Genomic DNA, 25,234 nt, shown 5'->3' with positions numbered 1-25,234 from the left:
GATGTACCATTATATAATTAAAAATAATTATTTTATATTTATTACTTAATTAAATAACAACATAAATTTAATTAAATAATAGTATAAACTATTATAAACATCATATGGTTCAAAATTAAATTTTTATAATCATTTTTTAAATTAAAATACTGATTTTAACTAATTTAGTTCCATTAAATTAAGATTTTATAGATGGTAGAGATTTTTTAGCAGTTTTCTTTTTTATTATTATTTTAACTCAAACTTTTGGTTAGAGTAGTAAACTTATTTTTAGAATAATTGTTTTTAACATTTTTTTAGATTGAAGAATAGAACTACATTGAAACAATTTTGGAGAAACTATTTCCTCTCAAGTTAGCATCAAAAGCAAAGAAAATAAAATTAGGAAGAGTATTAAAGAAAAATATCTTACTCTTCAAAGAATGATCAAAATGCTAACACTAAATCTTTTTTGTTTGATCAAAATCTACCTACACTAACACTAATAAACAATTAGCAAGTCATAAATACAGTTTAAAAGAAATAATCATTCACAGCGAAAGGCCAAAAAGCTACTGTATGTTTAGAGTTTAGATATAAATCAGATCATCGCAACCTTAGGTTTTATTTTCTTCCCCTCTAATTATAGGTCCAATCCAAAAAATGCACAGTAGAAACGTAGACTAATTATACATATGGGACCTGCAAATGAAAGTTGTTAATGGTTCAAAAAGAAAAGGTATTAATTTCGATCCATAATTTTAGAAATTAATGTAAGGAAATAAACTTTAGAGTTACAGATATATAATTATTGAAAGGTTATTAAAGGTATGTGTTTATTAGTACTAGCACTTTTTCTTTATGAGTTTCACATGTTAAGTGAGCCCAGCTGCTACCCATAAAATATGATTGTATTCATGAGGAGTTCTCTTTGCATTGTGAGGTTCCCATCACTTTCTGGTGCATGTTCATGCTGTCAACTCTGTAGATGGCCAGCTACATCACTCAACTGAAGCACATGCCCTCTCTTCCTCTTCTCATCATCTTATATATATATATATGTTTTCTTTTCTTTTTCATAATTCAAGATTATTGATGAAATAAATGAATTATATATAGTACCTACTAGCTAGCGTATAGTATTCAAATATTAACCATTTAAATACTTCAAATACAAAAGATTTTAACTAATGAATAAATGGATATTGTTAAATATAATTTTGATACTAAGATTTTTTTTTTCACCGAATAAGTATAGAGAGTTAATTTTTTATTGTGAATTAATCTTATTTTTTGGACGATTTAAGATTCAAAATTGAAATTTAAAATTTAGGATTAAAAGTTGATTAATACTAATTAAAAAAGTTGGCTCCCATAGTTGAGTTCTTTCTTGATTGTGTTGAAAGAGGACAAATAGTGTGCCGATGTGGTTGACATCTTATTCTTCCTCTTCTTATCTTTCATCCCTTTTTTTATATATAAGAAAAGTTTAAAAAAGAAAAGTACAGGTAGATAATAAAAATATTAAATGAAAATACTAAATAATGTGAATAATAAATATATCAGATGTTTAATTTACTAGATGTGCGGATAATTATCTTAATATTAAGATTTAGATGGATAATTTGAGGGTGTAGTATATTTTTACTTTATTGGAGCAATTTTAAAATTTATTGTTTATAAAATTCATTGTCTACCTAACAAAATACAAAAAAAAATGTATAAGGAATTTAATGAAAACTCTTGTACTCTGTTAATTCCAATACTTATGAGTATAAAACTGAACAAAAGAATCTACCCCAAAATGTTATTCTTCTTTTATAAAAGGATAACTAAGAAGTGCTTGTGTGAAGAGAAGGAAGAATAGTATGTACAATTTATTTTAAAAAGTTAATAAAATTAAAATGATATATATTTTTTTTAAAATATTTAACTATTTATAAAGATTATTTTTTGTTTCTTTACTATTTTTTTTTACCATATAGTATGCACCTTTATGAAATGCAGGTGAACACTTTTGGCCACTGTATATATTCGATGACCCCAAACTAAAAGAAGATTGTCACTTACTGTATTCATCATAGCGGTGACTTTAATATCGGAGGATAACTTTGGCTTTGGTAAGAAGGATCCTAAAAACAACAATGTAAAAGAGTCACCATTATAGCCCATTTTTGCTGTCAAAGTAGAAGCTTTCATCATCATATGAGTTTATTAATTAGGGAAAGCAAAACATATATACTATACAAGAATTTAAAATTACACCGGACATAAATTAATTATGTAATAAACATAAGGGAACAAGGGTACGCTTTTCCTTCATTACTTGCTTTAGGAATAATTAGTGGATGAAAAATGAAATTAAAAAATGTACAGCAATAGGCGTGGGTTTAATTAAACTCTCTAAAAGGGAAGATAGGAAAATAAAAAAGTGAAGGGGCCAGGGTCATGGTATGATGAAGTAATGGAATACTAGTGTTGAAATAAAAATGGTCCATATATCCTCTTATAACATGCCATTTCTAAAGAGGCACGATGCCCAGCATTCCAAAAAGAATAATGAAAGTATAGCACTCCCGCTTCCATTGATGGAGTTAGGCATTTTGGACCGACCAAATAATGATAAGGTTGAAGGTAATGAAACTAAAAAATTGTATTCTCCTGCTTTCCTTCTGTTTAGGAGGGGCAATAGCCAATAGATAGGTCAAAATATTGGTAATACCAGAAAAACAAACAAAATCGTTAGAATTTATCTTATTTAATATTTATTAAATAAGATAAGTTTTAGTTATTTTTGATTAATTTTTTTTGTTGTTAACTATTTTTGTCAAAATATATAGGGTTTAAATTAGGACAATTCAATTAAATAAAATGTTTGGAGATCAATTTTATTCAAATATAACTTTTTAAACAATAAGACGCAAATACAATTTTTTACAAAACTATAAAAATCGCTACTGACAGTAGCAGTTTAGAGGAATACGTAAACCACTACTGACAGCTACGATTTACGTGGGACAATGGGCTAACAGAAACTGCTATAGGCAGCAACGGTTTCTATACAAATGGGCTTGGTCATAAACCGCTACTGCAGTAACGGTTTCTATACAAATGGGCTTGGTCATAAACCGCTACGATTTATGTGTTGTTGTGCGTCTATATAAACTGTTGGAGGCAGTCGCGATTTACGTTGAAAAGGTGTATAAAACCGCGAAAGCCAGCTACTGATTTTTCATTTGGTGTGAAGTTTGAATATTGTTAGAGAGAGAAAATTCTAAAGAGAGAGAGGAGAATTTTGGGAGCAAATCCAAATTTTTTCAGCACTGACCTTCTTTTGGACATCATAGCAGACAAACAGAGTTTATACCGATTGAATAGCGTTGCCCATATTGCCAATGTCATTGTCGACAATGTTAGCTTTTTTTTTTTTTCTGAGTATTAGAATTTGTAAAATAGAATCTAGTATATAGGATATAAAAGCTAGAAGTTATAATTTAACCTTTATAGTTGAGTATAGACTTTCAAATTTAGGATCTAGGATGTAGGGTATAAAAAATAGAATATATAAATTAATATTTATAATTTAGTATTAGACTTGGAATATATAGTGTAGTATGTTGTAGCGTATAGGACATGGATAATATCATCCACGTACACCTTTTTCCAAACTCCTTGCATTTTTTGTGGTATTTAAGATGGTCTAACTCCATCACTTTGTACCTAATAAATAAAATAAAATTTTAAAAATTACATAACAATTATTTACATACATAACATAAATTAAAATAAAAATTTAAATATGATATAATATTATTAATCATTTACTAATTATTTTACATATATTATACATATTATATATTAAAATTATATATATTATATATATAGTGGGGCGGGTAGGGGCGGGTATTACCTAAACCCGACCCCGCCCTGCCCCTCTCAAGAACCCACCCCGCTAAAAATCTGCCCTAGTGCGGAGCGGGTAGGGGCGGGATGGGTACCCGCGGTTCGGATGATATTGTCATCCCTAGCTGTAATCCTTTACGCTCAACACAGCTTCCTCCTTACTCTGAAAAGATTGGCCAATCTAAAATTCCGTTAGAATGGTTGCATCATGCAGACCCTGAGCCCCAAAGGTTGCATCGACGTCTGGCTGTTGGCATATGGCCTCCAAGTTCAAGGTTGACAAGTGTGGAGGATATTGTTGTGTGCCAAAACTCGATGGCCCATGAGGTATATGTGGATTGCTTAGAATATCATCATCACCGTCTCCAACAATGTCGACCAACTCATCTTTCGAATCATCGTCTTGCATCGCATTTTCAACTCGATCCGATCCAGTCTCAACTACAAAATCAAGAACACCACGAGGCACAATAGCAGTACCAACTGCAACACATGGAGGATCAGGGATCAGATAAGCAGGTGCTACCACAGGCATCGACGTTGAGGCACCCCATCGTCGTCGACTAAGAATTCGGTACTGATGCCCCAGAGTTATCAATGTCATCTTCCAACTTGGCAAACAACTCGGGTATTCTAATCTCAGGAAAACTTCGCATACAGTGAAACAAGACCTGCATATCTTCATCGGACCCTATCACAAACATCGCATGCTTCACATAGGTTGACACAACGGCAATAAAAATTCAGTAGAACAACTTTTTTACCCACTTTGTCCCACACATCTCCAACTTCTATAATATGCTGTTTTTTACTCGACGACCGGATAAAAAGGCTAAGCGATTTCTTATCCGTAAATTTTACTAGAGCAATGCACTAGAGTTAGAAAACTCTCCTCACCATCCATTTGTGAAAAATAGCACTCCACTACTATCTCAATGCCTTGGAGGGATATATATAACCAAGCACTACATGCATACATCAAACATAAATCGTGACTATCTGTAGTGGTTTATGATCACATCTCCTTGTACAGAAATTATTGTTGTCTATAGCGATTTCTGTTTAGCCACTGCTCCACGTAAACCACAGCTATCAATGGTGATTTACGTTCTCCTCTAAACTGCTATTGCCAGCAACAATTTCTATAATTTTATGAAAATTTGCATTTATGTCTTGCTCTTTTAAAAATTGTATTTAAATAAAATTCATATATAAACAATTTATTTAAGTGAATTGTCCTTTAAATTTCATTCTAACTCTATTCAAATCTTACTATATCTTAAACTCTTTAAATTAATTTCATTCAACCTGATATGCAAAAATAAATATATTTTTATTCAAATACAATATTTATTGTTTTTACATTTTATAATATCTGAATTATTAATTTGGTGACCTATCCGCAGGGAATATTCAAACTGCTCCGAAGTTACCAAATTATTCTTGGAGCGGATTGAATACGTGCAGATTAGAGGAGTGCTTCCCATCCTAACTCCGTTCTAAACACTTTAAGAGAGTCTAATTAACAAGTAAATACAATTAAATATTACAATAATTTATTTAACATGAGACTCTTAAGATTAAAAATGTTATGTATCCCCACTCCATCTCACCCCAGTGATCCTTTTACAGTGTATTTATGCCACCAGAAACGCCGAACGGTAGACATTCTAGTACCCGCTTGTCTTTATCATCAACCTCATCTCATCAATTCTCATCCCTGAAACATATACTAATACTAATAGGTGATGTTGATTTAACCAATATTCAATAATCATCGTATTGATGGATGTTGATCTCCAAGAAGCTGGAAAAAATTTATTCATTTTCTTTCATGCTTTTGGATTTGATATTTAGAACTTGACAAAAGAATCCGATTCCATGTGTCCTATTCAGCCGTCCAGGGATGTTTCGAATTTCGGATGCCAATGACTAATCCGTTGTTTTACTGGTGTGATTAAACGTAATTTGGTGTAATGATCCCTCCATTTTATGATTTCGTTATTCTCTTTTATCTAAAGGCGAAAGACAAACAAGAAGAGCTTTATGGGATGGTACATGTCCTACTTTAAAGAGAATATAATTGAGTCAAGTGAAGTAACGGGGAAACAAAATCCATCTACAGTAAGAAAGATAGAAAACTTGGTAAGGAAGCAGATTGGGACGTGTTCTCTAGCTGGAAATGAAACCTCCCTGATCTTTGACGTTTTCTTTGTGGGGAAATAAAAGCCTCTTTTGTTTGCTATTCCAAGTTCCTTTGATTCTGACAACTCAACTCATCAAAACTTTTTTCCCCCTTCATCGTGGTTTTCACTAGTTTTGTTTTAAATTAATTAAAACTTGTATAAATAGTAAATGGTTAGGCTAATTTTGTTTAGAGACATGGAATAATAGCACAAAAATATATAAATATAATTTTTTTATATAAAAAAATAAGAGTAAATTAAATTTTTATAACTTATTTTTTTATATTTAATCTATTACTAAACTAAGTATCAAAATATTAATTTTTATGGATCTATTTTTTTTATCATGTTTTCAATCATGATTTTTATGGATCTGTTTTTTTTTTATTATTATTTGAATCTTTAACACTTGTTTAAGCAAAAAAATAAATTAATTACTCGACCAATCCAAATTAATTGTTTTCACTTTTCAGTCATGGTTTATTCTAAAATTGCTTTTTTTTTTGGTAGGATGATTTATTCTGAGGTTACAATGTTATACTGATGTAATGGGCTGGACTCCTATATGGGCCCATTCCAAATAGTATCCTAGGCTCTTAAATTAAAATAAAATAAAAATAAAAATAATAATAACCTGTCTAAAAGGTAAATAATAGATAATAATTAAGAGTAGAATAATCATTATGATCCAGCGGTGATTACTCATGAGTCAATAACCTTTATGATGGCATATATATTTTGGGGCTGGGAAGCTTCTGCCCTGTAAGTTTTAAATGTTACCATATATTTCCATTCCAATCTTTAATCCAAACATGCCAATAGTCACAAAGTTGCGTTGAATAATCCAGGAAGCCTACAAGTTATAGTCCAATGCGATCGCACCTAGCCACTTATCTTTCTTGCTTAAATTATTACAGGCAAACAAGAAGGAAACTGCCACAACCCTATACTGAAGGAGATAATCGATATGAGGAGAAGCCCTTGAAAAATCAAATTGCACCATACATACAGGGAGGCGAATTCAAAGAACCTTTTAAATTTCTGGACGTTCTCTAGTAGCAATTTGAATGATGATTGTAAGGGGGCAACTATACACCGCAACTTGTTATCACTGGTTATGACAAGTGAGTCTCCATTAGGATAGAAATAGGCCAGATTTTATTTTTAACAAGGAAAACCTTCAATAGAATATATTGGTTTTTTTTTAAGTCTCGTATATTAGCCTCACTTGAAGACTATCAATAAGCCTGATATTTTTTTTAATAAATAAATATTTGTAAAGAATGTTTGTCAAAAAAGATCTTAAAGCTTATTACCCTTATATATGAATCCATCATATAGGGCCTTTCTAGGTGAGCAATTTTTATTTCGTAAAAAGAATTGAAACTTGGCCGACTACTAAACAACAAATAAATAATGGTTGAAAAAAATTACAAGCGATGACGTGAGCAAGATTGTTAAATGTGTCAAGTATTTTAGATTTTTAGATAGTCATAGAAGAGATGCATAATACCACTATACTATTATCATCAATGTATGTAATAACCATGAGAATGTGTACCAATATTATCATCTTTATCGTCATCATCACTGATATATATTATCCTCGGTCTCCCTACGAAGACAATGACTTTGAACAAGTTTAACGAGAGAAACCGGGGTTCCAAATGGACCTGTGGGGGCTCTACCATACATAAACACCTAAAAAATCACAAAGAATGGGATTTGCACCACCAAGAGATGGATTACTAGCTTCACTAGATATGTTTGGAATCTATTGTTATGAATGATAGACGACCACCGTGAGCAATAATCACAAAATCTGAGGCTGCGGATCAGACGGAAAAACCGAAACAAGAAAACGATGTATCATTTCAAAGCTTGTGAATGTGATTACAGCAGCTGGTGTTGTCCTCAGAAGGTTGGTGGCACACCCACGGTAAAACCCAGGTATGCCCTCTTGCTGAAAAACCTTCCGAACGCAATCAATCACACCCGAGTACCTTTTCTCAGAATGGTGCCCTTGCTCTTGCAGTCTGGAACGTACAACCTACAAACAGAACATGGTATTTATTTATTTATTTACCTCTTTTTTGTCAAACCAGAGAATAATTACTAATGAGTTCATGAAGCATGGGCTACTAGTAACACCAAATTATTAGGTACATGGCTCTGTAGGCTGGGTAACGAAAGAAAGGAAATCAGCAAGCTCCAAATATTAATACAAGGAAAACTATGTCTATGGTGCTTTAATCATTAACAATGGGTTCTAAACCATTTTCCACATAAAAATCGCCGGCAAGGTCATTTTCGTTATTTTATTCACAAGACCCAGTATCTGGAAATATGAATATCAAAATTTATGCACTGATATCTTCAATAAATTGCAGAACTAAGTCAATCACTCAGCAACATACCTCATGGGGATATGTCAATGTTGATGCAAAAATTTTGGAGACTGATGAGGCAATTGCAACATCACGTGCACCAAGTTTATCCATTGATGTGTCACCTTGAGTTGCCAAGTAACATTTTATTTTCTCGTATGTTGGAAACTGGATGGCTACATGACTGATACCAGCCAGCGCAGGTACAAGTCCACTGAAGATAAAGAATATCCCAAAATTCATCAAATTAATAATTGCAATGCTATACATAATTAACACTCTGCTGCATTCATAACAACCAACACCAACCTGTACAGCCCTCGAATACCCTCCTCGTGTGCAATTCTCCTCAATGCAGAAAGAGTGCTCCTATATGGCACAACACCAGATCTCATTCCCTGAGTCTGCATTTAAAAGGGAAGCAAACTTTTAATGCAGAGCACACGTATGAATTGAATAATAGAAAGTTCTATATCTTATTATGGGTAATACTTTAACATGGTTGCATGCACCATTAAATTGGATGGTATTAATCTAAACATTGATAACATTGCAATGTCATTCGGACAGTAAATTTCTGGCAAAACTTCTGGTTGTGTAGCATTTTCTGTTGTATAAATGGTATACAAGAAAGGAAATAAAATTTACACCATCCCACTCCCATTTTGAAAGCAAGAAAAATTAAAAAGAGCTTCTTATTATTTTGAATATTTGTGCGCGTGCGTGTGTGTGTGCAAGAGAGAGAGCGAGTGTTATGGAGGGCCAAGGCTAGTCAAAAGAGCTTTTTATCCTTAAATCAAGTGTAAACTGCAAATATTACTAAATCATTTAACTAACTCATACAGTATGCCAATTATCGGTGCTAGGTTGCAAGGATAATGAAATAGATCAGCAGAGAATTAAGCACAAATTGAGGAAACATACTTGGAGTCTAGTCTTGACAACCCAAAGTGGATTTGTGAACATTGTTGTTGCAGCTCCAGCACCAGAAGCGGCCATCATATTAGCTCCAACTGAAAGATTATGGCAATCTGTGTACATACCATAAACTATTATAATTTGTACATCTTCAAAAATAGGAAACCCAAAAAAGTGCAAGTCGGACCAAATAAGCTCCATGAATCACTCATCTTGTTCAATACAAGAAAAGTAATAAACAGTGAACTAACCCTCAGGCTGAAGAAGGCTCTTGAGCTGTTCATACATGGTAAAATATACCTGCAAGTTTACAAATTGATACAACATATATAAATCCCTCGTAATAAAATAAAACAATATCCTGCTTCCAAAAAGAATATAGGCAGGCTAATCATAAATTTTCTGTAGCCCAGTGAAATAAATTATCAATAGTAAGCTGCACTAATTAGAAAAGAGAATCGTCCGATGCTTGAGACATCAAAATACTGTATGAACTTGACTTTAAATGTAATATGAAGGCTGCTATGAAGGCTGCTTTGACAATAGCAGGTAATTTAAATTTAACCAAACCCAAACTACCACATTGGAAGAATCCTTCGCCTAGATAGCTACCGTCCTTATTGCTTGATAAAAAAATTGTAACTAAAGAGATATCATATAACTTGGGCCTTCTAATGTCTACAACTATCAAAAGACTCTAGGCCATTACTTAACACTGTTTCGACTCCATATATCTGATCTACACCACTCCTACTATCTAGTCTAACCCTAGATCATACTTGGAAGTTAAGAGTGTTAAAGCAACAACATATTATTTTTGTTCTTAAGTTCACCGAGGAAAAAAAAACTAAAGAAATAAGCAGCTAATAGACCAGAGGGGAGAACTCACAGCCCAGTTTGGCAGTAAAGCTAGCACAGTGGGAGACAACCCACGGTACATGCCACGCAATCCCTCCTTGTGAAATATTTGTTCCAAGCTACCAACTATGATGCTGCCTGCTGACAAAATCACCCATAAATAAAATATTGAGTTTCTCTAATCATATTTTTTATTTTTTCTGCAATAGCTTCACGTACTAAAATTACAATGATAATACATAAAACACAAAACGAATCCAAGAAGAGCAGGGCTAGGTATACCTTTAACACGTCCATTATGGAGTTGCGCTACCCCATGAACCTGAAACCTAGTTTTGATTACATCTAAAGGACACACAAATGTAGCAGCAATAACACCTGCATCAAATTGCAAATTAAAATAATCAATAAATAAGAAACAATAAGACGATCATACTGAAAAACAAGGGGGAGAAAATTGAAACAAAAAACATTAGGAATCAGATAAGTGGTGATTACCGGCGGCGGCGCCAGCTGCAGCATTGCAGAGAAGACCCCTGGGGTTGATATTAGGGGCGGCGTGAGTGGCGGGGTGTGTGGCGGCGTGAGTATCGGAGGACATGGCTACTGGTGCAGAAGAAGGAAGCTAAGCGAGAAGCGGAGAAATTATCGGCGGCGAAAGAAAAGGAGTCCTCTCGGGAGAGGGCGATGGCGGAGAACGATGACCAGCGTCGCATGGCCTGAGACTAAGGTGGGGTTTTGGTTCGGGAGCTGCCAAAGCTAGTTTCTTTTGGATCGATCGATACGCGACGCAACAACAACGAAGATGTTTCTTCCTTCGGATTGGGTTAGGGTTCTTCGATTAGATCCAAGACCGTGCGAGTCAAAGCCAAAGAAAAAAGAGAGAAAGAAAGAGAGTTTATTTTGGCTTCTCTATTCTATTCTTTGGGAAATTGCCTAGTGCTTTATATGTATGGCTCTGCTTTCTTCCTCTAATTGAATTTTCTTGGTTACCACTTACCACAACGATCTCTAACAAAGTAACAATAATAATGCAAATAATTATTTCATCATCCCCTCCCTCCTATTTATTACTTCTCTATTTAGTGGGTCCCTTCCATAAAACAGCACCATATAACAATATGCCATCTTTTATCCTTTATCAGTTTTTGAAAAAACAAATAGTATCTTTTTTTGTTTTTGGGGTAACAAATTAACAGATAAAGATACTTTGGATTAGTTATGTTATTAAGTAATTTTATCTTGCCTTTTAGATGATCTTCTTGGATAATTTAACTTTTTTGTATAGATCTTTTCTACAAATCATATAAGTAAAAAATTACGCTACTTAAACAATTGCATGGTCATGAATCGTACTATAATTATAGGTATATATTTAAATTAAAATTTAAAAGTTGGATAAGATATTCTTTAAATAATTTTTTTTAGAAAAATTTAAGAATTTAAAAATTTTAAATACAAACTTTTTAAAATTTTAAATTTTGGACGAAATATTATTTAAATTAAAAAAGATTAAATTTAAAATCTAAATAAGATATAAAGATGAAATTCAAATCACAATAAATTGAATCAAATTATTAGATTAAAAAATAAATTTAAATTAATATCATACAAATTTAAATCATTCCAATAAAATTTGATTAAATTAAAAATAATAAAACGGATATAAGTCATCGCAATAAATTATATCAAATTTTATTTTTAAAATTAATTTAACTTAATTTAACTTTTAATTATTCAATAATCTAATCTCACGTGATTTTTTAGATATTTCATTTGTAAACGGGATGTAAAAAAAGGGTACGTATGTTTATATCTTTTTTTTGTTGTCAATATTATAAACAAGATATATAATATAGTATACAAATATAACTTGTTCTAAATATACATATATTAGTAAAGTGATTTATTTGATTAATTTAATAAATCCCCAAAAAAGTCTTAAAAAAGTATTAATTACTCTTTCCATTTCATATTAATTAAAAATGTTATCTATTTTGTGTCCTTAAATTTATAAATTGAAATTTTTTAATTAAAAATGTAAAAAAATTAAAATTTTAATATATTTATTTTATATTTATTGCATGAAAATATTTAAAATATTTTACCGATGATAAATTTATTACGAATCCTAACAACACATATTAGCTAAATACCTAAATCTAAAAAAAAAAAAATATATAGCAATTACCTAAACTGCGAAGATTGATACTAATAAATTCGAGTCCTCCACCAGTTAAAATAGGGTTAATAAAGTAACAAAGTGGCCTGTTAAGTGCTGAGTGCTAACCTTGCTTATTCCCTATATAGTTGGCAAATTTGACTCAAGTGATGTTCTGCCATCCGAACCCCAAATTCTAGGTCAAGTTAATTGAAAATTCTCACACTCAATTGCCATCAACGACCTTAAAATCTTTGTGTTTGCCCAAATTGCATATTCTATCCTTTTCTGCGTGCTAACTAGTGGAAATAAATAAATTTAAATTCTATAAAAGGATTTAGCTAATATGTGTTTTAAGAATATATGTTTTAAGGGTACATAATAAATTTATCATTAGTAAAAACTCTTAAATTTTTTTATTTAATAAATATAAAATAAATACATTAAAAATTTAAATTCTTTGTATTTATAATAAAAAAATTATTTATAATTTTAACTTATACTTTTAGGACACATGATAGATGGAACTTTTTTCGATTAAAAAAAAAATCTTTTAGACTTTGAAAGAACAAGTAATAAAAGAAATTAATAAAAAATATGAGGGTGGGTTCACAAATAAACTTCTATTAATTTGTGGGACAAATTTAAATGTAGAATTAAATTGAATTGGTGTGATAAAAAAAGCCTGGATTGGATGACTTAGTAGCAGACGGCACTGCACAATGGTCTAACCCATTGCCTATGTTGTGTGTTAGGTTAGAGAAGATGGGTTGAGCGGCGACGCTGTTCTGCTGAAATACCATGTTTTGTATTTTACTATATTGTTCCTTTTATTTTAGTGATTAATATTTGTTTAGTTGAATAGTGTTCTCCAAATAATACTACATTTAGATATGGTGTAAATTAAAATTAATAATTGAACTCGTTCAAGATAACTGCAGTTATAAAAAATTAACTTGACACAATTTTGTTATTTCATTAATGTGTATAGCTAGCTTCTCCAAGTAATACTACTTCTCCGCCAAATAAAAATACACTTACACGAATAGAAAAGTATTACATGTAACGTCATACTACACGAAACTTTATGTTTAAGTCATAAAATAGAGATGATACAGTATTACGACCTCTAAAATAAAATGTATACATATAATAGTAGAAATAATATAATAAATTAGGAGCCTTAAAGAACAGATGAAATAAAAATTGTGAAATAAAAATACAATGTTTAGAAAATGAGTTATCTTGCGTATTAAGAAAGCTATAGCTGTCAAGCATAAGATAACAAAAGTAGGAATAGAGGGCCAAAGATACAAAATAACAAGTTCATAACTCAGCCCGTAAAGTCAAGGCTGACCATAGAATATTTACACATATATATACATATTCAAAACCCAATTTACATAAATCAGGCGTCTAGACGCCTAACGAGGTGCCTCTCGATCTACATCTGAAAAACAACAACATAGTATGGGATGAGAACCAGAGGTTCTCAACATGGTAAAGGTGTCACACATATAAGATATAAGGTCCTGAGAATGCCAGAGGCAATCCTAGAACGCCGATACTCAGATTATAAAGCTTAAAGTATTAAACAGAAACTATAAAAGGTGGTTTTCTAAGAGTATTTAAACATAACTTAACTTAATATTGAATCTAAGTCTTACCGCCTTTCCTCCATACCTTCATATCCGACAACATATCATAGACAAATAAACAGATAAAAGCAAGCACAAGAAGGCTACAAGTAATGCAGGTAACAGATATACATTTAGCATAACAAGTACACTTAAGCACACCTAGTTAATGCACAAACAAGTAATTCAAGTAATATGCACATGATGCATGCCTGTTCTATGGCTGATGAGTCTCATCTGTCAGTTATCAAGCCAACCCGACAAGTCCGGTTTGCTAAACCCTTGGACTGTCCCTCGACGTGCGTCCCCAAGAGTCTGTGCATAGCTTTTTTTCTCAAATAATTAATATTGCTCGGTGGGGGTTAACATTCCCAGAAATTTATAAGTGCTCGGTCACCCTTACGTTGTAGGGTCAACAGAGTATCGAGTTTCGGCCTGGTACACACGGTGACAAGCCACGGTACTTTACCCAAGGAATCTCGTATCTCAGATCATTTGATTATTTAAGCCAAGTATTATACATAATCATTCGTAACATTTCATAGTCAATTCATCACCTTTGTAGCTTTATTTCACCTCAAAGTTATCTCCATTTCCTATCTTCATTTGATTATCAAACTTAATACTTTTATTTTTTTACTGGAAAAATGAAAATAGAGGTTTAGAAGCTTGAACTTATTTTGAAATCACAAAAATACGTGTGCTGAGAAACAGGGTGTGTGCGTACGCACACTTGTGTGTGCGCACACTTACGTAAAAATCTAAGGAGAAGCGTACGCACCAGGTGGTGCGAGTGCCCTAGCAGCACGTATAATTGTCCCTGTGCATATGCACGTTAGTGTGCGTGCGTACGTTTTCTGAAAATTTACAAGGGTGTGCGTGCGTACAACAGTGTGCGTACGCACAAGTGAAAACTTGACCCTGCTCAGAGCGTGCGCACAAGCGTGTGCGTGCCCACACATACCGGAGATCCTGGTTCTGCTAGAACTGAAAAAGAAAACAGCTTTTTGCTCAAATTTTTTGACGTCCATAACTTTTTCGATTTAAAATATTTTTCACCCGTTCTTCGAACAGCATAAACTTCACTAACCCTATTTTCATTTAAAACAAGTTGCAAACAATTTGAGAGTTCGAAAGGCAAATTATAACTCGCCGAAGTTCGGCCCAAAACCAAAATTTTACAAAACTTCCCAAACCTCATTTTCATTCAAAAACCTTATCCCATTAATCACCAAACCTGCAATTATCACATAATATGTCCTTCCTCATCATCAAAACAACCGCCATAATAAATCATACTTCAAATCAACAATAATATTATACATACACCTCCCAAATCCATCAACCAAAACCATAGCTCACAAATTCTAGTTTTATATGTTTATGTCCTCAAATCATTAATCAACAATTCATCAAATCATCAACTAATCAACATGCTCGAAACCAAAACATGCTTCTCAACAAGATACTAAGCAACAAATATATACACATACATCTCAATCTTTTCTATGGTCATTTAATCTAAGTTTTCACAGAAAATTATATATTAAATGCAAGAAAGCTAAACCATACCTTAGCCAGTTTTCACGTAGTAATCAAGGCAACTCACCAAAACAAACACAGCCCCCAAAAGTTCAATAAAATACTAGTGCTCAACCTCCACCAAGTTCCAATGTCCACAATTTCAAGCTCCAGTTATTTATTTACAACCTAATACATATTCATAACACATGTACACCCAAATTTAATACCCAAAGCACAAATTCAGAAAATTAAATAGAGTTATAGTATCCTCACCTTACCCAAGTTTTGTACAAGAAATAGTGAACGTTTTCCTCAAACTAATTGGATCCTAGCACATCAAAAAGTAAAGAAATTCAACATCACTACATAATTTTCGAAAATTGGGGGAAGGAGAGATTGAGAGTAATTAACGTCTAATTGAACATGTTATGTGTCATGTATACTATTAGTTAAATATCATCAATCATTAACAAAAATTGTGAGTGGAGTAACTAAAGGATAGATATAACTAATTTGTAATTTTTGAAAGACCAATTTGATTAAAAAAATCTGAAGGACGAATTAAAAAAATATCGTATCTTTCATAAACTAATTTGACTATTAATCCAATTTATTAACTTAGACACACACAAAATGATATTATTAGAAATACTACAAATAAAAAGTTCATATTAAATATTATTTTTAAATTTTTTATACATTAAATCAAAATTTTCTCTTTTATTATGTTAATTTATACCGTCAGGACCATTCTTTTAAAGCAAACTCCTCTATTTAATTATGATCATTTGCAAGAATTTAACGAAAGAAAATTTTTAAAATATAAGAATAAAAAATGCACGTGAGAAGTAAATCAAGTAATAAGTAATAACCCTAAATAGGATTGGGAATTGGAAGTATCGGATTCTTCCCACGGAGCATCTTCAACCTTATTCCCTTCCAAAGGTACTAATTTTTTCGAATTCATTCTCTTGCATTGAAGATAAAATGGGTTTGGGAGCACGAAATAGCAGCGAGCGCCTCAGAACAATTTGGACCCCTGAGATGGATCGCTACTTCGTTGATCTTTTGTTAGAGCAGGTTCGCCAGGGCACTAAATTCGATGATCATTTAACGAGCAAACGAGCATGGATTCATATGTCATCATTGTTCAATGCAAAGTTCAACTTTCACTATGAAAAGGATATTCTCAAGAATCGCTACAAAACACTCAGGAATCTCTACAGAGTTATCAACAACCTTCTAGCCAATCCGGGTTTTAGCTGGGATCAGAAGCGGAGTATGGTCACTGCTGATAATCCTGCTTGGGATGAGTATCTCAAGGTATGAAAATCTTGTCATTTACCCTAAATCAAATATAATCTTTTCAATTTTAACAAAATGTTTCCAATCATTTATCTTCAGCATGATTTGGGCAGTTAAATCCGGCTGCACGGTCACACAGAATAAAAAGTATTCCTTATTTCAAGGATTTGTGTATTATCTATGGAAATGCAGTGATAGAAGAAAAAGGTAGCTCTTTTCATTGAAAATTAATTTAATTTACAATATGCTTGATGCTTTGAAGGTCTATGTTTCAAACTTTCAATATCTAATAGTAATGAGTATGAATTCATAGGTGACAATGCACCGGGTGGGTCATCTTATTCAGGCGAAAATGAGACATTCATACACTTAGATAAGAATATAGGAGAGGATGTTCATGAGGTTCTTCATGATATAATGGTTGATGAAGATTTTGGAATATCTACCTTGGAAACTGAAAATGATGATTCGGAGCAGAGGGTGGTGAACGAAACAGCAACCCCATTTTCTACCCGTACCCGGACTTATTGGCAGCCACCAATGGATCGATACTTCATCAACCAAATGCTTGCCCACGTGTACAAAGGAAATCGGCCCGATGGAGTCTTTAGCAGACAAGCATGGATGGAGATGATTTTATCTTTCAATGAAAAATTTGGTTTTGACTATAGTTTGGAACATCTTAAAAATCGATACAAAACTCTGAGAAGGCAGTATAATTTAATTAAAAATCTTCTTGATTTGGACGCGTTTGTCTGGGATGAATCACGCCAGATGGTTACTGCCGATGATTCTGCTTGGCAAGATTGTATTAAGGTATGTACTTGCATAAAAAATCTGCTAGGAAATCGTACATCTTTGGACTTGTATACATGAAAGGTCAATTGCTTATCCGGCCAATGAGTATATCCATTTGTGAAGCGATAGAATGAAGGCTTACTGAAACTATTTTCAAGAACATAAGTCTTACTTTTGCCTCTCGGTAGCGGGTAGCTACTGTATTTCCTGATAATAGTTGCATTTAATCATTCTTTGTTTATTCTGTTTGTCATGCTCTTTAATTAGTTTAGTACCAGGTTGCCAGCCTTCCCCTTTGAGCTAAAACAGGGAAACAACTTGGTAAATTCTGCAAATCTTAAGGGTTTGGTTGGTAATATACTAATATAGGTGCAAAATGGAGAAGAATAGAAAGATGGAAATTGGGATCATTAGAGTTTTTTTTTTTAATTATTATTATTCCTAGTTAGGTTTCTTTTTCATCTTTTGGTGCTGCTTATAGTTGAAAGGAGCAAGGCTATTGTGCAAGGGATTATTAGGGGATACTGGGATAGTCAAAGACAGCATTATCTTCTTAGTCACTTGATTTTCCTTTATTGTTGAGTGTCAATGCAGATGATTTCTTAGTCTTGTTGTTTATGGTTTAACAAGTTTGAAAGCATTACATGCAGATACATCCAGATGCAAGGCAGTTTATGACCCGGCCTTTGCCATATTATAAAGATTTGTGTATCATATGTAATCCTAAATTTGAGGAGAAAAAATCTACTCTCCTTCAAGATATTGAGCATCAAAACATTGTTGATGTTAAGATTGATAGTGACTACGCATCCCCAGCTGGTCATTCTTCAATTACTTCCAATCCCAGTGAAGAACAACTTGGTGTTGTAAAGGAGGTAGCTCATTCGGATCAGAAACAAAAGCGACAGTTAGAGAAGTTTTCCGGTGCTCCTATTTCTAAACACTCAAGAAATGAAGAACATGGCATGGCTGTTGCTCTCCGTGAGATGGCAACTGCAGTGTCTTCTTTGTCTACAGAGAAGAATGATGAGAACCCTGTATCAATAGAGACTGTCATACATGCAGTGCAAGCATTGCCTGATATGGATGAAGATCTGGTTCTGGATGCTTGTGATTTCCTAGAAGATGAAAGAAAAGCCAAAATATTTCTTGCTTTGGATATCAAGTTAAGAAAGAAATGGTTGATTAGGAAACTTCGCACACAGGCCTAGCCTGTGCATTTTCTATATCTTATTGGATTGTATACTTCTAACAGGGTTAGCTTGATTAGGTTTTCTTTGGCTCAAAATCTAGTAGATTTTATGATTAGGAAAGGGAAGTCAATATGCATCAATGATTGTCTAAGTAAATGTAAATGATCAATTGTTCAATGGTGGCTTGGCTGATTAGTTCAATAGCACTAAAATTCCCTTATATTAAAGTGACTTTGTTGAGATAACGAATTTGGAAATGAACCATCTTTTTACAAGTACTTGATTAGATAGATATTAGGATTAAAAAAAACCTCTAACATCTAATCACATGCTATTAAAAGTGAATTCTTTGAGATAGTGAAGGCAAAAATAAACTGAAATTGCCCAAGTACCTGATTGGCAGAAATTAAATCCTTACCTTAATAAACTATGTTTTAGATGATTAGTTCATTATACATTTTTATACATGCGATTCTGAAAATAATAATAGGTTCCAGCCCATAGCAAGGGTACTAAGCAAGTAACTAGAAGGAGCTGTGCAAATGTTATCAACTACTAATTACATTGCCTTGAAAATACGTTACATTTAATTCCTACATCTCTACCTCAGCTCTCTATACGATGTATACGTAACAAGACTAACAAACAGAAACATTGATTCCATAATTAAAATCATGTTCAAGATTGAAACTAATTCTTTTTTTTATTTTATTTTTCTTTTCATCAAACTAAATATAACATATGTTGCCACTAGTCTCAATCAGAAGTCTGGATCAAGGATAGTAGACATCAAAAGTTCTTGTACAAATCCACTACGCCGTGCTTTCTCTGTTTGGTCTTTGTCAGATAAAGATGGCTGAACAACATCTCTGCAATAATGAAAGGAGGAAAAAAAATTTGCCTCGGCATTAGTATAGTCATCACCATCTTGAAAGCTATAGTCAAGTACTCAAGTGCATTAATTTATTTATTCTATTTAAAAAAAAACTACAAATAATCATATCCTATATTAGGGTTCAGCCATCCTGGATTAGAGGAACACATTTAGCAATTTCAAGGCAAAGTGCTTGTTAAAGTGCAGGTAATCTAAGAAAGTCTTGAAGAATATAGTAAGACAAGGGCAAAAACACCCCACTCCACTTTCTCTTTTTTCCCCCTTTACATCAATGCAAGGACAACTAGATAATGGATGAGGAATATAGTAAGAGAAGAAGTTGAAAAGTTAGGAATATGCTAGGAATATGGTACCTTTCTATCACTGTATCGCTTGAGTGTGTTTCTTCGGTGCTTACTTCACTTGAAGAATCAGGTCCCACATTTTCGGTTTCGGCGGAGGCAGCAGCAGCTCCACCGTATAAAAATGACAGAAATGGATCACATGCTGCCTTGGAGCTAGAGGTAGATATTGTAGGGGATAACCCATCCGAGAAAGAATGCCACTGTCCATCATCTATATCCTTAGAGCACCTCAGAAATGAGAGACTTGGGTATGAGTCTTTATAGCGCCTTGATTTAAGCTGAGCGTAGTCTCGAGTCAAGGAAGCAAAACAGTTGAACAAAATGAAGGACAAAGAACATCAGAAAGAAGCACTGTAAAAGAAATTGGTAAAAGGAGACCATAATTGAAACGAATTTGGTAAATATAATGTTTTTTTTTATCAAATGGATGAGAAAGGATATCTTAATTATGCTTCCATGTTGTGCTGTTATGTGATCCACCATGTTTGTCCCCACCCACACCGCACAAACAGGACAAATCTGCAAGTAGATATAAAGATAGAGAACACAATTGAGTGTAACCCAACAAGTACAATGATGGATAGTAGCAAATGATAAATTCACACAGAAATACATTGTATGAGAGAGATTAAGCTTAGGTCATTATTTCCACATTTTTGAATACAATTGCTTCTTACTCTCTTTGTTCCCTTTTAATTTGTCACTGTTACTGTCAACCAGAAAAACTGATCTAAGATTTGTGTCTAATAACATTAATAATTAAAAATCGGATACAATGATGCTATAAAGTGACAGTGAGAGATAAATACGAACAGAGGGAGTATGTGACAAACATGTTATTTGTCTACTAAAATTGTTTTCAGTTATCATCTCTTGTATCCACATGAAGTACAAGTTAAACAGTTTAACAGTTTTTATAGTTTCAAGTATAAGCTATAAAGAAAAGAACATTCATTTCCAAGCAGCAAAATGGATCACAATGGAGTCTTTTCAAACAAACATATTTGCAACAAATTGTAAGGCCTAGTGGTTAAACTGAAATATGTTTATCATTGAGAAAAATACAAAGTTGGATGGATTACAGCTAGGTAGTAATAAAGAAGCAACAACAAGAAGGACCAAGTTGGCCTTTTAACTTTTAGCAGTTGTGATCGCTCTGAAAACAATTTATATAAAGTTATTGTCAAAAAAGTAAAAGCTGGTTTGTGAAAAAAGCCCTAAGACGCGGTTTCTTATGTTTACCATGAGGATATTGACTTAATAATTCGCAGGCGAATAATCTAATTATTTTTCAAGAATATAGATTCATATCCTACCATGTATATAATCCTATCGATGTTAATTAATAATAATCAAATAGGACTAAAGCAGAAAACATAAAAAAAAAAGGAAAGGAAATGTTAAAAAAGTGGGAGATGAATAAAATACCCCAGATTTGGGTTCAAGAGAATGTTCTAAGTCAATATGGCAACAAAGCTCGAGAAGATCAAAGTCATCTACACAAAAGGGGCATGGATATACCGTCCTCAACTCATCTTCCCCTTTCATCTCTTCAAAATCCTCGAACACCTCTGCTTCAACATCCCCACCAAAATAAATAAATAAATAAAAAGGTTAAATATTGAGCTAACACAACACACCCCAAAAAGGAAAAAAAGGACTTTTTTACTTCGACCCCACGAAACTATGTTAAAAAGAAGAAGAAAATACCAGCATAACGGGATTTGTGTCTGGATGGGTAGCTTCTAGAAGCAGTACCGAAGGGAAAACCCAAAGTGTCGCGGTCCATTGGTTTTGCGATTGAAGTAGGAACTGGAACAACCACCACAAGAAGAAGAAGAAGAAGAAGAAGAAGAAGAAGAAAATGAAGTAGACGTCTATGTGTTTGTGTGTGTAAGTGAGTGAGTTATATAGAGAGAGAGAGAGAGAGAGAGTGTGTAAGAAATGAGAAGGGGGAGGAAAGTACGAAGGAGTTTCGCTTGGTTCGGTTTGGGGTTGCAATTTGCACTGCGAGCTTCCTTCTTGTGTTGTGGTTGTGGATCCTTAGCCAGCACGAATTCTAGTTATTTATGAATTTACCGAAATACCCCTTCAAGACCAAGACCGCATCAAGTCATCAACCACCGTCCATTGTCCATCCTCAACCACCTCTAAGTAATTTCCTATAAGGTCCATTCAACTAGGCCCAGTTCCCATAATAGAGAGACTTTCGATCATCATAAGCCCAAATATACAGATTAAGCCCAACTCAAATCCATTTGTAATATTCTATAGTATTCATCACGTTTGAGTCTAGAGTTCAGCCCTATACCAAAAAACCCAGACCAGATGGAAAAGTTTTGTCCGCAAACTCATACACTATTCATAAAGCTATTTGATAAAAGAACTAAATATAGAATTTTAAAACTTAAATTCTAAATTCTAAATTCTAAATTCTAATCATAAATAATTTACGTAGGAAAGAACCAGAAAGTTGTGAGTTTAATATAACGATAATTTTTTAATTTCACATAAGAAGAACACTGGCTAAAAGCAAACATTATTTAGGTATTACCACAACCAGACACTCTGCATGTTTTAATTTTGAATTTATTGATTACTTAGGATGCCATATTTTGTATTTATTCTGAGTTAGAAATAAACAGGACAAATAATTAAGGCAACTCAACAGTGTGGTTCCTGTCTGTGAACGTAACAGAGGAAACAGAGAAAGTGTAGGAATCTTTGAAGGTGAAAGTAATGAATTATATTCTTGATCAAATGTTACAAGTTGACATGTCAATGCTTATATATTATATGAGTCTATCAGATACCTGACTCTATATAATACGCACGTAACAAACCTCAGCAAACTACGCTAACTCTAATTGACTCGTAACAAACTTTTTATATTAGGTTCTAACTGGCTTCCTATATTTGTTATGTTAACTATACTATTTATATCTCCCCTCAAACTTAGTGTTACCTAGAGGAATTTTTGAGTTTGTCGCGAAATAATGCAAAAGTGGCATGTGAAAGCGGTTTCATAAATACATCCGCTATCTAGAAAGAAGAGAAACATGAACAACATACAGGTGCTTGCTAGTAACCATGTTCCGTATCAAATGCAAATCAACCTCAAAATACTTCGATCTATAGTATGAAGCACAGGGTTTGCTGTTAGCATAACTGCGCCAAGGTTATTGCAGAAGATGGTCGGAGGCATGGAGGATTCAACCTTGAGTTCTCCCAACAATTTTTAAAGCCATATGATCTCTGCATAGGTATCTACGAGTGACCTGAAACGCTCCTGATTTACTGAAACGCCTCTTCGAAATCAGGACCGCATGAAGTCATTAACCACCGTCCATCCTCACCCTCACCCACCGGCTCTAAGTAATTTCCAATGTTTCATATGGTCCATTCAAATAGGCCCAGTTCCCATTATACAGAATCTTTTGATCATTATAACCTAAATTTACAGACCAAGCCCAACCCAAATTGATTTGTAATTTCTATCATATTTATCACTTGAGTCCAGAGTTCAGCCCAATACCAAAAACCCGGACCAAAAAGAAAAGTTTTGTCGGCAAACTCATAAATTATTCATAAAGGTATTTGATAAAAGAACTAAATATTCTGACAAAAAAAAAAGAACAAAATATAGAATATTAAAATTTAAATTCTAAATCCTAATCATAAATAAAATAATATACCACAGAGTTGTGAATTTAATATTTGATATTTTTTTAGAGATATTTTTTTAGTTTCACACACAGTATATCCAGACCACACGAACACTGAATAAAAAGCAAACATTATTTAGGTGTTACCACAATCAGATATTGTACATGTTTAAATTTTGAATTGATTGATTACTTAAGATACCATATTTGGTATTTATTTTGAGTCTGAAATAAATAGGACAAACAATTAAGGCAGCTCAACGGTACGAGTCCTGTCCATAGGGAATTTTAAAATATGAAAGCAACTGATTTTATGAAGTCATTGTTTGATTCAAATTGAAGCCCACACACGCTAGGCGTCAATAGAACAAAGTTACACAATTTGCTTTCTTTTTCCATTATTTAGGTTTCCAAAAAAGTGGAAAGCAAGATAGTTTATCGGACCGTTGAAATATAGTTTATTTAACCAAGTTGGGTTGGTCTAGTGGTTAGCTCACTAGTCCGCTTAAGCAAGTGTTGGGGGTTCGAATCCTGCCTTGTGCATGCAGCAACCCATTGGCCAGCGGCAAACCCTTAAATGAAGCTCAGTACCGCGGCGGATTAGTCCTTGACCTGTTATATATATACACGGTATTTAGTGAAAAAGGTGTCTTTATACGAGAAATAAGAGCGTTTAATTATAATTATTAAATTTAAATAAATAGCTAAAATTAGACTATAAAAATTAGAGAAAGAATGTATATAATTAATGTGCTTAAAATTAGAAAAAAGATATTATTAGTATTCTTAAAAATTAGAGAGAGAATAATTAATTTTAAAATATATTTATAATTTATATATGTTTAATTATATTATTTAAAACATAATTCAATATATGAAGAGTTACTATGAAATAAATATTGTAGTAGGTAATTTATTTTATTATTCTTCAACAAAGAATGAAGAGTTACGTTAGTTATAAAATTATATCCGTTTTATTTTTTTAAATTGACAAACATAAATTTTTTTAAACGATTTTATTAAAAAATTAGGTTCTAAAATTGCATCCCACTGTTTCGAGGGTTACCTGAAACAGTGATTTGAGCCTGAATTGAGGTCCAGATTCATTAGTTTGGTGGCGTCCAACTTTTTTGGTCGAGGTGCTGCCTGTCCAAGATTTTCGTATGGAGGTGGGGTGGTACTTGCAAAAGACTTTGATGCTTAAGTTAGCAGGAGTTTTGAACAGGTTTCTTAGTAGAGTAGAACGTGTCTTATACCTGAGAGGTGTCCGTGTATTTAGTCTATTTATAGTAAAGTAGATAACCACCTTTATTGGAGTAGTTCCATCTTTTCGATGGATAACTGTTCCCTTTATCTTGGGAGTTTGTTGGGATTTATTTTTTAAAAAAGATAGAGATAGTAGGAGAGATTTCTGAAGGTAGTTATCTGCCTTGAATAGGTAGAACTTTGTCTTCTTAAATCTGTGTCCGACATCCTTAAAG

At 33.0% G+C, this 25,234-nt stretch overlaps 3 protein-coding genes across 5 annotated transcripts; 1 reads left to right on the top strand and 2 right to left on the bottom strand.

The window, feature by feature from the left end:
• Positions 1 to 7,513: 7,513 nt before the first annotated feature.
• Positions 7,514 to 11,209, bottom strand: LOC107492455 (nicotinamide adenine dinucleotide transporter 1, chloroplastic). Of its 2 annotated transcripts, none has more exons than XM_016113474.3 (8): positions 10,730 to 11,209; positions 10,514 to 10,609; positions 10,263 to 10,372; positions 9,625 to 9,673; positions 9,380 to 9,486; positions 8,765 to 8,859; positions 8,486 to 8,669; positions 7,514 to 8,118 (listed from the first exon to the last, which is right to left on the bottom strand). In XM_016113474.3, the coding sequence occupies exons 1-8, from the start codon at positions 10,830 to 10,832 to the stop codon at positions 7,882 to 7,884; spliced, it is 981 nt and encodes a 326-aa protein (XP_015968960.1). In that variant the 5' UTR covers positions 10,833 to 11,209; the 3' UTR covers positions 7,514 to 7,881. The 2 variants fall into 2 exon arrangements, with proteins under 2 accessions (XP_015968960.1, XP_015968961.1); XM_016113475.3 differs by having other exon boundaries at positions 10,263 to 10,369; positions 10,730 to 11,208.
• A 5,222-nt stretch (positions 11,210 to 16,431) lies between these two features.
• On the top strand, positions 16,432 to 19,127 carry LOC107492453 (L10-interacting MYB domain-containing protein). Of its 2 annotated transcripts, none has more exons than XM_021126384.2 (4): positions 16,432 to 16,876; positions 16,972 to 17,065; positions 17,172 to 17,674; positions 18,295 to 19,127. In XM_021126384.2, the coding sequence occupies exons 1-4, from the start codon at positions 16,541 to 16,543 to the stop codon at positions 18,865 to 18,867; spliced, it is 1,506 nt and encodes a 501-aa protein (XP_020982043.1). In that variant the 5' UTR covers positions 16,432 to 16,540; the 3' UTR covers positions 18,868 to 19,127. The 2 variants fall into 2 exon arrangements, with proteins under 2 accessions (XP_020982043.1, XP_015968957.1); XM_016113471.3 differs by having other exon boundaries at positions 18,307 to 19,126.
• Positions 19,128 to 19,392: 265 nt separating this feature from the next.
• On the bottom strand, positions 19,393 to 22,067 carry LOC107492452 (protein DEHYDRATION-INDUCED 19 homolog 3). Its single transcript, XM_016113470.3, has 5 exons — positions 21,799 to 22,067; positions 21,517 to 21,659; positions 20,530 to 20,607; positions 20,098 to 20,372; positions 19,393 to 19,718 (listed from the first exon to the last, which is right to left on the bottom strand). Exons 1-5 carry the CDS (start codon positions 21,875 to 21,877, stop codon positions 19,610 to 19,612), a joined length of 684 nt encoding a protein of 227 aa, XP_015968956.1. The 5' UTR covers positions 21,878 to 22,067; the 3' UTR covers positions 19,393 to 19,609.
• Between the last annotated feature and the right edge of the window lie 3,167 nt (positions 22,068 to 25,234).

This window comes from Arachis duranensis, chromosome 6 (assembly GCF_000817695.3).
Source record: "Arachis duranensis cultivar V14167 chromosome 6, aradu.V14167.gnm2.J7QH, whole genome shotgun sequence".
Classification (NCBI taxonomy): Eukaryota; Viridiplantae; Streptophyta; class Magnoliopsida; order Fabales; family Fabaceae; genus Arachis; species Arachis duranensis.
This window is presented reverse-complemented; position numbering and strand designations above follow the sequence as displayed.